The sequence below is a fragment of the Carcharhinus amblyrhynchos genome, chromosome 1 (genome assembly GCF_965287045.1).
Source record: "Carcharhinus amblyrhynchos chromosome 1, sCarAmb.v2.hapA, whole genome shotgun sequence".
NCBI lineage: Eukaryota > Metazoa > Chordata > Chondrichthyes > Carcharhiniformes > Carcharhinidae > Carcharhinus > Carcharhinus amblyrhynchos.
Window position 1 is genome coordinate 61,904,699 of NC_137324.1, and position 13,145 is coordinate 61,917,843.

General features: G+C 42.2%; 1 protein-coding gene across 1 annotated transcript; it reads left to right on the top strand.

The window, feature by feature from the left end:
- The first annotated feature begins 1,241 nt into the window (after positions 1-1,241).
- Positions 1,242-3,363, top strand: hspb3 (heat shock protein, alpha-crystallin-related, b3). The gene has a single exon (XM_080198003.1). It carries the CDS (start codon positions 1,345-1,347, stop codon positions 1,768-1,770), a length of 426 nt encoding a protein of 141 aa, XP_080054129.1. The 5' UTR covers positions 1,242-1,344; the 3' UTR covers positions 1,771-3,363.
- The last annotated feature ends 9,782 nt before the right edge of the window (positions 3,364-13,145 follow it).

Consider the following 13,145-nt stretch of genomic DNA (forward strand, 5'->3'; position numbering starts at 1 on the left):
ACTCTGAAACTCACCTATTTTATTGTTACAATATAAATATTTTTCTGCTTTTCATGGAGCAAACCAACCCATTAGAATATTCTGGGAACAACATGGAGCGTAAAGAGCATTAAGGGACAAAACATAGAACACAAGCTATCCTGATGAAAATATAACAAGTTCTGCACTACAACTAAGTTCAGGTGATTGGCTCAGCTTATAAACTAGATGGTTCTGTACCATGAACCTTTATCCAAGCTAGGTATTTCAGTATTATATCATACTATGCTGCAGAAGTCACCAATAATAAAATCCTATACAACTTGCTTTCTTTGTGGAGGTCTTGGAAAAATTAGTAGAATTTTCAAAATGGGTGGCAATTATGTGATGTCTCATGGTGGCATCATCAAATGGCTCTTGGACCTCCTTCGAAAGGAACCTCCTTTCATGTGCCAAACTCTCTTTATCTCAGATAATATTTTCAATGATTTTAGTGATACTTTCCTACAAATAGTTAATGATCTCTAAGAAAGTGATTAATATTATGTTTAAATAATCTGACACTGCTGAAGCATAGAGGGGAATGGTAAACCCCTCAAAACAAGTGGTTTGGGGTCATATGGGATGTTGGAGTTTAAAAAAATCTCAAACTCAAATCCAATCCACCTTGAACAGCCAATATCCAACTCTAATGGAGGCTAATGGCTAACCTGCCCTCAGGGGCTGAGTGATCATTTAAATATTCTAATAAGGCTGCATGTCTCAGATAGTGGGTTGGATTTTTGCAGAGTCTAAAGGCTTCGGAACCATTTAAAAATGGCGGGTGGACCACGATTCCCACCTCCTAAGGGACCTAAGTTGGTTGTTTATTGTAAATGCTCTTGAGGAGAGGCCAAGTTGTCAAGATCAGGGCAACTAATAGGAAATGGCTCATTTTATTTCTTTTAAAAAATGAGTTTGACACTTGGAAGTGCGACAGAGGCAAAAAATGCAGGACTTTGACATATACCAATGGATAAATACTGTAGAAGTGATTAGTTGAGCGGCTTCTTCTGTAAGCAGTTCTCAGGAGGAGCCATTCATTGAAAGATAATTCCTATTTATAGATCAATTACTTAGCCAATGAATATTAGAGCCAAGTGTTTGGAATTGCCTGCATTCTTTCCAAAGCATCTAAAGGAAACTGAGCCGCAAGCACAGAAATATTTTGTCTCTATATACTGCCCAAAACAGACTTTCTATAAAAAGCAGATTGACCAATGCAAGTGAGAAGCCGGAGCACATCATAAGCAGCAACATCCTTGATTGAAGCTAACCCAGAACACTTTTGTTTTTTTAAAAGAGCTGTTTCATATTAAAGGGCTAATGGAGGAAGGAATTATCAGACACTGGATTGACACTCCTGTTCGTTATCAGCATAAGCTAGCAGGGCAAAATCTTACAGAATGCAAGCTGGATCATTTGATGTTTGCCCTGCCGGGTCCGACAGAAAGAATTGGAACAGGTGACAAACTTTCAGTCAAAGAGTCGACAAAATCAATGGAAGCCACTGAAGCCGAAATGTTTCAGGTCATGTTGGATGCAGTGCAGTTCCGCCCTGAAGATATCATTATTCAAGTATTCGAAGGATGGCTTGTCATCAGGGCCCAGCACGGCCGAAGAATGGATGAACATGGTTTTATCTCCAGGAGTTTTACAAGACAGTACCAACTTCCAGATGGTGTGCAGTCGAAAGATCTTTCTGCTTTGTTGTGCCATGATGGCATCCTGGTGGTGAAGGCAAAGACATAGATGCAGCACTTACTGAAGATTTGATATTATATGATGTAGCTTATGCTGAATAATTGCATATTTAATGTAAAATATCAAATTTAGTAAGTATAATAGCACATCAAATAGATATTGATAAATTGTCTACTGTGATTCACAGTGTTGAAGACTTTGAAAAATTGTAGACTTAATTTACAAAACAGCTTGTGGTGTTAAAGCTGTGTGTTTTTTGTGGGCAGTGTTCTAGGGAAGGATATATGAATAAATCTCCTTAAATTTATCTTGTTGTTATGTGGTAGAAAGTTTATTTTTTATACCAACTTATGCAATTGGTTGAACAAAATATTTGCTCTGTACTTTCAGAATATGATTCAAGTTAATTTCTCACTGATAATGTTACCACTGATCACAGTGAAACATGCACAGTAGCTTTTTATTACTGGAGTTGTGCACTGTAATGTTAAGCTATGCTATAATTAGCACAAAATGTGGTGAGCTATTGAGTGCTGAGTTAAATACAGAATCTAACACCATGGGCAGGGATGAAATCTGAAATTTTTGGGGCCAAATTTTAACTTAATGTAAATAGTTGGGTTTTGAATGAGTTAATACACAAGTATACAGATATATCTGAAATAATGATTAACAGATTCAACCCCAAAAGCAATAACTACCAAGTCAAACCATGTTCTAGTTGCTGGCTCTCCAATTGTGCCCTTAAATAATTCTAGTGACTGTCATTTTCAAGGAATCAGGACACTTTTAGAAAGTATAGCATTTATTGCCCATTCCTAATTGCCCTTGAGAAGGTAGTGATAAGCTGCTGTCTCAAACTGCCGCAGTCCTTAAGGTGTAGGTAGATCCACTGTGCTGTTCAGGAGGGAGTTTCAGGAAGTTGACTCACTGACAGTGAATGAATGACAATTTGGTTCTAAGTCAGGATGGTGTATTGTTTTGAGTGGAATTTGCTGCTGGTGTTGTTCCCATGCATCTGCTGCCCTTGTCCTTCTAGGTGGTAGAAGCCACAGGTTTGGATGGTGCTGCTGAAGGAGCCTTGGTGAGTTGCTGTAGTAGATAGTATTCATTCACTGCTGCCACTGTGCATTGGTGATGGAGAGAGTGAATGTAGATATTTAATGGCTCCTCTAAAGTTGGGGAGCTCCATATATCAGGGCAACTAATTGCAATTCATTTTCATACAGTTTGAATATTGAAATTTCTACCAGGAGAGATGCTTTACTTAAAACGTTATCCGATAAATGGCAATCAGTAATTGAGATGGGGAAACCCCTCCAGCTGCCTTTCTGGAGTCTTTCAGCCATGTATGCCCAAACACTGCAAACTAATTCTGGTCTCCACTTGGATGAAGGCAAATTATTGCAGATGCTGGAATCTGAAACAAAAACAGAAAAGGCTGGAAAATATCAGCAGGCCTGACAGCATCTGTGGAGCAAGGATAGTGCCAACATCAGCTGCTCTTAGACTTGCTGAGATTTTCCAGCATTTTCTGTTTTTGTCCTGTATCCACTTCTTCTTTGAGATTGGTTGTAGTTATGATGTGGAAAAGCTAAAAACTAGTGGCTTTTGCTACCAAATAAACCTGTTGGACTTTAACCTGGTGTTGTGAGACTTCTCATTGATTGTAGTCCCAGTATCAGCCACTACTCTCTTCTGGCACTGTTGGAACTACAGAGCTGCTGGCCAATCCCAGTGGCTGCCAGTTCCCTAGGGCAGATGTACTGTCCCTGGGGGATGGAAGTCCCACTCCTAACTAATGTAATGTCGCTGCAGGTCAGCCAGATTTCACGTTGGTGAGGTGCCGACTGACTTTTAGGTCAAGGGGGCTGCTAATCTGTTCCCCTGCAAAATTCACTCATCACTGAATAATTGGATCCAGATTCACACCAGAGGCTCCATGCTGTAAATTCCTGATCTCCATGCTCCTGTGAGCACTGACAGCTCTCCACTGAGAAGAGGAGAAGATAAATGTTCACGTCACCCCAATTTGCTCTGTACACTTTCTTGTAATATGAGAGAGAATTAATATGAGAGATCAGCTCCAGCTCTCTGGTTGCCTGAGGAATGGTAATGTGGAGAGAGAAGATAGACCAGGACGGCAATTTGAAACAAAGATAAACGGTGCTTTAATTAGTTTATATTTGTACCTATTCAAGTTATAACAATTTGATACTTTTCACTGCACTGTTTGGCCACACAAATAAATGTAATTCTGCTCAGCAATCTCTAGAGAAACACTTCAGACACAGGAATGTTTCAAGATAGGAGCTATTTCTGAAAAGTGATGTTTAAAAATAATGACTTTATTTCATGGGTAAATGACGCTTTAGTTCAGTTTATTTTTTAGTGTCATAAGTAGGCTTATGACCTAATCAGCACATCTTTTGGACTGCAGGAGGAAATCCAGAGCAAACCCACGCAGGCACAGGGAGAATGTGCAGACGCTGCACAGACAGTCACCCAAGCTGGGAATTGAACCCAGGTCCCTAGCACTGTGAGGCAGCAATGCTAACCACTGTGCCACCATATCACCTTGAACTCTCACAAATATATACATTTATATAAATAGCTGAATGGAAGCTTCAATTTAATTAGGTGTGGACTGCTGGTTGTACCACAAGATGGTGCTCTTTGCAGCATTAGATTACACACGATCGTAAGAAGAGGGTGAGTGTAAATCATGGAGATCTACTCCAATGGCTGGTAACGTGAATTTAATTAGGTAAAATGTGGTAACAACTCTTTCTGCTGCCTGTCACCTAATATTGTAAAAATACTTTCCCAAATTCTTGTGATCTAGATGTATAAATCAGGTTTAAACTTGAATCTCACTGTGTGGACCAGAAAATGTACTGCCAACTTCACTAGTTGAGAATTTATTATCAGCAACTCACACTTGGGCCTTGAATTTCAATCCTGAGGTGAGACACAGAGCACAAAATCATGAAATTTCCCTGCTCGCTGCAGCTGTCTTGGGGAAAAAGCATCTGGATTTGTGAAATCTTTATTCTGAGGGGTGGGTACGTGCTGGGGCTAGACCTACAAGCCTCAGAAACAGTTTGAAGGTGGACCCAGGGACTGTCAAGTACCAAGCTGGGCTGATTAAAATGCCAGCCTTGTTTCATTTCCTTCTCAATATTAGGCTGTCTAGCTCTCACCATGTGGATGTGCCGGCGTTGGACTGGGGTAAACACAGTAAAAAGTCTGACAACACCAGGTTTTAGTCCAACCGATTTATTTGATAGTAAATGCACAAGCTTTCGGGTTAGTCCCTTCGTCAGGTGAATGGAGAGTTCTGGCCTCAGACAGAGCATATAAAGCACAGACTGTTTACAGATTACTGATTAGAATGCGAATCTTTACACCTAACCTGCTGTTCAAGTCTTGAAGTGGCCGACAATGTGAGTGGAAGGAGCACTGATCACAGGTTAAAGAGATGTGTATTGTCTCCAGACAGCACAGTGAGTGAGGTTTTGCAAACCCAGGCAAGTGTTGGGGGTTACAGATAGTGCGACATGAACCCAAGATCCTTGTTGAGACCGTCCTCATGTGTGTGGAACTTGGCTATCTGAGCCAAGTTCCACACACATGAGGACGGTCTCAACAAGGATCTTGGGTTCAAGTCGCACTATCTGTAACCCCCAACACTTGCCTGGGTTTGCAAAACCTCACTCACTGTGCTGTCTGGAGACAATACACATCTCTTTAACCTGTGATCAGTGCTCCTTCCACTCACATTGTCGGCCACTTCAAGACTTGAACAGCAGGTTAGGTGTAAAGATTCGCATTCTAATCAGTAATCTGTAAACAGTCTGTGCTTTATATGCTCTGTCTGAGGCCAGAACTCTCCATTCACCTGACGAAGGGACTAACCCGAAAGCTTGTGCATTTACTATCAAATAAATCGGTTGGACTAAAACCTGGTGTTGTCAGACTTTTTACTAGCTCTCACCCCTCAGGGGTAGAACTCAGAAGTCATGCTGAGATAAAATAAAGTTCTAATTATCTATTATAGACTTCACTCTATAAAAAAATCATTCAGTACATTTAACTCTCCTTAAGTACCTAATCCCTTTGAAAAACCAACCTTTGTGTGAATAACCCCATCAAAAGACAGCTAATTCCTTAATAACCTCTTAAAGTTGCCAGTCAAATTGTGATCCTATAGATACTGTATAACGATAGGCTTTGGAAGTTATCAGGCAGTAATAATGCTATAATGATAACCTTTAGGGTTATATCAACAAACAGCTATTGAAACTGAAAACACCATTCTTCTCAACTTAGAGACATCAGAAGACTGTTGTTTAAAAAACATAGGGCAAGGGATTTAACTAACTTCACAGCATGACAATTCCACAGACCTTATCTGCATTTTACAAGCCTTTATGTCCACTCTAAAACATCACAGTTCACTTACTTATGCAATAAGGTCCTTACTCCAGTGAACATTTAGTCTGCTTGAACTCAGCACCAAGTTCATATTATACCATTGGTTCAGGTTTCCCCCATGTGAAAATTACATCTTTCTCCCTTTCCCTGAATGGCAATGTTTTGAAAATGGAGATGAGACTTCCAGATCCAGTTTCCATTTTGAGTAAGGCACAGAGTCTCTATAGAACATAGAACATAGAAGACTACAGCACAAACAGGCCCTTCGGCCCACGAGTTGCGCCGATCACATCAACCCCTACTAATCTATAGACCTATCTATAACCCCCAATCCCATTAAACCCCATATACTCATCCAGAAGTCTTTTAAAAGACCCCAGCGAGTTTGCCTCCACCACCACTGACGGCAGCCGATTCCATTCACTCACCACCCTCTGAGTGAAAAACTTACCCCTAACATCACTTCTGTACTTTCCTCCCCGCACCTTAAATCTGTGTCCTCTCGTAGCGACCATTTCAACCCGGGGAAATAGCCTCTGAGAATCCACCCTATCTATTCCTCTCAACATTTTATAAGCTTCTATCAGGTCGCCTCTCAACCTTCGTCTCTCCAGGGAGAAGAGTCCCAGCTCCCTCAACCTAACTTCATAAGGCATGCCTCCCAGTCCAGGCAACATCCTTGTAAATCTCCTCTGTACCCTTTCAATAGCTTCTACGTCTTTCCTATAGTGAGGCGACCAGAACTGTGCACAGTACTCCAAATGAGGCCTGACTAGGGTCTTATAAAGTTGCAGCATTACCTCCCGATTCCTAAACTCAATCCCTCGATTAATGAAGGCCAGTACACCATACGCCTTCTTGACCACATCCTCCACCTGCGAGGCCGATTTAAGAGTCCTGTGGACCCGGACCCCAAGATCCTTCTGCTCTTCAACACTACTAAGACTCCTGCCCTTGATAGTGTGCTCGTTCATCCCGTTGGTTCTGCCAAAATGGACGACTACACATTTATCCGCGTTGAAGTCCATCTGCCACTTCTCCGCCCAGTCCTGCATCCTATTTATGTCCTGCTGCAACTTATGACATCCTTCCAGACCATCCACAACACCACCGACCTTCGTGTCATCAGCGAACTTACTTACCCATCCCTCCACTTCCTCATCCAGGTCATTTATGAAAATGACAAACAGCAAGGGTCCTAGAACAGATCCCTGGGGCACTCCACTATGGCTCTGTGGAAATCTGGGCCTTGACGTATGATGTAAATATACCAGTAAAATCTTCCAGTTTGAATGGAAATGAAAACACTGAAACAATCTGTTCAGTGCAAACAGTTCATGTTGATGGTCTACTCTTCATCACAACTCTTAATCTTACATATTCTTCTATTCCTTTTTTTTTTACCTTCAGTAATCACACATCGAATATATTGGTCAACTTTGACATAGCTCTAGGTATATACTCATCTGTCCCAAGCCTCTTATACTTAATCTTAAGTCTGTGGCCCTCTGTTCTGGGCAGCTTTAGTTCATCCATTTCATCTACACCTTTCATCATCTATTGACTTAGATCATATAACCCCTCAGTTTTTTTCTGCAGAAAAATAAATGTTTTAACATCATTTCTTTGTAACTTTGATATCTTCTTTCATTTAAAACACTTGTCCTTGAATGCTTCCGAATCTCCCTTCTGAGGGAGGGTGACCAAAATTGATGGAACAGTCCAGAATAGCCCTTGTCATTGAGACCTTCCCCTGGCTTGCAGTCAAATGCTCTCTGGATGCTCCACAGCATTCAATGTGCCTTATTGTTAAATATTTTACATTTACTTGGTCAATGATCACGGCCAAACCTTTTTCTGTTGTATTTTTCTTGTTCTTATTTATATGACTCTTCACTTATCAATTTTTAATTCCACCACCAAATTTCATTACATTTACCTAATTGGTCTAGTTCTCTCAAAAACACTACTATAGTCACAGAATTTTACAGGACAGAAAGAGGCCCTTCAGTCCACCATGTCTGTGCTAGCCTTCAAGCACTATTCTAATCCCATTTTCCAGCATTTGGTCTATAGCCTTGCATGTTATAGTGTTTCAAGTGCTCATCTAAATACTTCTTAAATGTTGTGAGGGCTTCTGTCTTGACCATCCTTTCAGGCAGTGAGTTCCAGATTCCCACCACCCTCTGGGTGAAATAGTTTTTCCCCATAGAATCATAGAATGTCATACTGCAGAAGCAGGCCATTTGGGCCATCGAATCTGCACCAACCACAATCTGACCCAGGCCCTATCCCCATAACCCATGCATTTACCCTAGCTAGTCCCTCTGACACTAAGGGGCAATTTAGCATGGCCACTCCCCCTAACCCACACATCTTTGGACTGTGGGAGGAAACTGGAGCCAAGAAACCCACGCAGACACAGGGAGAACGTGCAGACAGTGGCTCAACCCAGGAGTCGAACCCGGGTTCCTGGTGCTGTGAGGCAGCAGTGCTAACCACTGTGCCACCGTGCCACCCAAATCCGGTCTATATCTCCTTCTCCTTACCTTAAATCAATGCTCCTGCTTACTGTGCCATCTGCTATGGGGAAAAGTTTCTTCCTATCTATATCCTTCATAATTTTGTATACTTCAATGAGGTCTCCTCTTACTCTTCTCTGCTCCAAGGAAAACAACCCCAACCTAACCAGTTTCTTTTTATAACTGAAATGCTCCAGCCTAGGCAGCATCCTGGTGAAGCTCCACTGCACCTTTTGTGGTGCAATCATATGCTTCCTATGTGCGATGACCAGAACTGCTCACAGTATGCCAACTGGCCGAACTAGCATTTTATATAGCTCCATCCTAACCTCCCTATTCTTATATTCTATGCCTCGACTAATAAAGTACCCCAAATGCCTTCTTAACCACCTATCTACCTATCCTGCCGCTTTCAGGGATGCACCTCATAGTCCCTCTGGTTCTCTGTACTTCCTAGCATCCTATCATTCATTGTGCATTTGCCTGAACCTGTTAGCCTGGTAAAGTGTTACAGGTCTGGAGAGTTTGTGCCCACCAGCAAATTTAGGTATTCAAACTACTTTCCACTTGGCTATGTGTTTCTGATGTAAGTGTAGTTTTTACTCCATTTGGCAGTGGTGTAAATGATGAGGAAGAGTACATAATAGATGGAATTTCAGAGTCCAGTACCCACAGTAATTTGCTTTTACATAGATGGAATTTTATTTTGTTCATTTTAGAAATGGATGGTAGCTATTGGTGATGCACGCATTCAAAACCTCAGGAGAAAGCAGCTGTCTTCATATCGGTATTGTATTACTTTTATGTCCAACGTTATTAAGGATGTGGAGTTAATAAGAAAATATGATACGTGGCATGATCAACTAAATAAATTTTAATGATATCATGACTATTATACAAGTACCCATGGAAATGATCTTTTTCAAGGACTTATGCGGAACAGCCACAGTGATGATGACCACATGTAAGAATATGTAAACAAATGAGGTGTGTGGTTCATCATTCTAATGTGCAATAGCCATTAACTTTTGTTTACCATGTATTTTGAGCACAAGTGTCTTGTCACACCATAGGTCATATACTATTGGCCCTGCACAAGGAGAAGATCTAATAAAGGAATATATTAAAAATGAAAGACTATCGTGATTTCTGAATTTGCTGACCTATTTTGCAGGAGAATTTCGATATATTGGCTGGTCAATATGTACATCAATGAGGCATTCTTTGTGACTAATGACTTTCCAGAAGGTGTAGAGGGGACTGTGGGCTGTGTCCTTGTGCTGGTCGTGCACCAGTCGTGATTTTTCTGAAGGGGACAGAAGGAGTTAATGTTGCTCTATGGCTCAATCACTAAAAGGTATGTGTTTGGGCTGGATTGGGAACACATCCTTGGAATGCAGGAAATTCCAAGGTGTTGTGCCAGTGGCATAACTGCTGTGTTTTATTTAAAATTTGGAGTGCAATCACCAGCAAAAGTTAAAGGAGCACACCTTTCATTTAGTTCTGTGTTTGTTGACATTTTTTGCTTGTTCTCTGATTTGGCTGTTTATTTATTTGTTTCCCTTCAAATTTACTTCTCTTTTATTCAGAAGTAGGGCAATAACTTTGGAGTCTTCAACTCTTTGCTTTATTTGCATTCTAAACAATTCTACCACTCCACCTGGCGTGACAAGTTCATCCATGCATACCTGCATTGCGGCAACACAGACACTGAGAGAAACATCATAGAATCCCTACAATGCCGAAGGAGGCCATTCGGCCCATCGAGCCTGCACCAACAACAATCCCACCCAGGTTCTATCCCCGTAACTTCACATAGGAGGACACATGTTTACAGGCTAAGGTGAAATTTGGCAGAAATGCGAGGGAGCTACGTATCGTAAGACTGCAGTTCACTAGGAAGGAGACTGCAGTGAATTTGTGTTGGCACCAGGAGGAAGCTGTCCAAATTGCCCCTGGTGTGATGGCAAAGCTGATTACTGTTTTTGTGTTAGTTTAAGTTTATTTATTACTGTCATAAGTAGGCTTACATTAACATTGCAATGAAGCTACTGTGAAATCCCCTCGTCGCCACACTCCACCTGTTTGGGTACATGGAGGGAAAATTTAGCATGGCCAATGCACCTAACCATCACGCTTTTCGGACTGTGGAAGGAAACCAAAATGCCTGGAGGTAACCCATGCAGACAAGGGAAGAACATGCAGACTCCACACAGACAGTGACCCAAGCCATGAATCAAACCTGGGTCCCTGGCATTATGAGGCAGCAATGCTAACCACATGTAGGAACATGAAAACAAATGAGGTGTGAAAGTACAAATGTAGAACCTGGCGGTTTATTGTTTGCCGTGTATTTTGAGCACAAATGTGTTGTCACACCATAGGTCATATACTTCTGGCCCTGCACAAGGAGAAAATCCCACAGCTAGCCATCCCACTAACTCCTTTCAAAAGGCAGTTTTAATTCAATGGGTTTCAACAGCATTCTCAGGATGAGCAGCAGCAAAAGAGAGCTCAGCAATTTTACAGGGTGGTCAGAATATTTTAAAGGCTAATTGAAGCCACTTCTCACCATATTGGCTCCTACACCAATGGGACTACACTCACCACGGGAAGGGGTTCCACTAGCTAAACATCCAGATGATTGGAATCATTTGAACATGCAATTAAATGTGAGCTACCTGGGCAGCAGCATGACTCTGTTAGTTAATTACAATCCACAGTTACCAATCCACTTCCAGGGAACTTTAGCCAACAGGTTTTTTAAATTCTTGGTATGTGGGCAAGGTCAGCATTTGTTGCTCATCCCTAAATGCCCTCAAGAAGCAGTGGTGAGCCAGCGTCTTGCGTTATTGCAGTCCATGTGCTATAGTACGCCCACTGTTTTGTTAGGCAGGGAAGTTCCAGATTTTGACAGCAAGGCGGTGAAGGAATTGTGATTCAGTTCCAAGTAGATCAAGCTTGTGAATGGGTAGGAGGGGAACTTGGAAGTTGGTGATGTCCTCATGCTTCTGCTGCCCTGGTTCTTCTTAAGATACAGGTCACAGGTTTGGAAGGCATATTGAAGGAGCCTTGACAAGTTGCTGCAGAACATCTTGTCGATGATGTACGCTGCTGCCACAGTAAATTGGTGATGGAGGGAGTGAATGTTTAAAGTGGTGGATAGGGTACCAATCAAGCAGGATGCTTTGTCCTGGATAGTGTCAAGTTTCTTGAATGTTGTGAGTTGAACTCATCCAGATAAGTGGAGAGTATTCAATCACATTCCTGACTTATGCCTTGTTAATGATGGGCAGGCTTGGGGAGTTAGGAGGTGAATTACTCACTGTAGAATTCTCAGCCTCTGACCTGCTGTTATACTCACAGTATTTATATGCCTTGTCCACTTTAGTTTCTGGTCAATGGAATGGTGGTGGGAATTCAGCCATAGTAATACCATCTAATGTCAAAGGTTTTACAACCATCTGAGAAAAAGCAACTGGCTCTCCTCTATTCGCCCTCCTTAGTTGATCACAAAAAAGGTTTAAGTTTCCTTTATGTGAGATAATGTCTTTCCACACGCACGCACATGCACACAAATGCACAAGCACACACATGCACAGGCACACACACACATGCGCGCGTGCATGCACACACACGCATACAGAGGCACGATCATCTATGGATACACAAACGCACAGACAAGCACACTCATAGGCACACTCATCCACAGGCACACACACACACATGCACAGAGGCATATTCACCCACAGACACATACATGCACAGACAGACATACACACACACACACACCCATAGGCACATACCCATGCATAGGCAGAACACACACACAGACGCATAGGCACATTCACCCACAGGCACACACACACACAGACACACATGCATAGACACACTTACCCACATGCACAGACACGCACAGGCACACATATGCGCGCACACACACCAGAAATAAAAGGAGATAGAGTCTAAATAAGTAAGTGCTCTTTGACCCAGAAGTGTGGGTTTTAAATGCTCCAGTACAAATAGTTAAGCTGGTTTCTTGGATGCAATGAGGTGAGAAAGATACAGGGGCGGTTTTGAGTCTGCGCTCTCCATGCGTGGGATCAGTGGTGTATGCCCCAAATCTGGAGAGACTTGGAAAATGCAATTCACCCTGGCATGTTTCTGAGTTCTGGGGCGGGATTTAATGGTCTTACTTGAGGGAAACCGGAAAATCCCATCCGAGGATGATGGACACTTCCATTGTCCGCCCCTCACCCGCTCCGATTGCGGGGCTTTAGGTGTTCATCTTCCAGACTCTTTGCCGGTGGAGTGGTGCGAAACATGCTGCGGGATTGCAGAAAGCTCATTTTAATATATTAGGTTGGCATTCTGAGGCTTCCCCCTTCATTGGAAATTCAGCAGGTCACACTGGCACCATTTACAACAACTCCACAAAGGCATGAGGCTGACCCCTTCACCTCC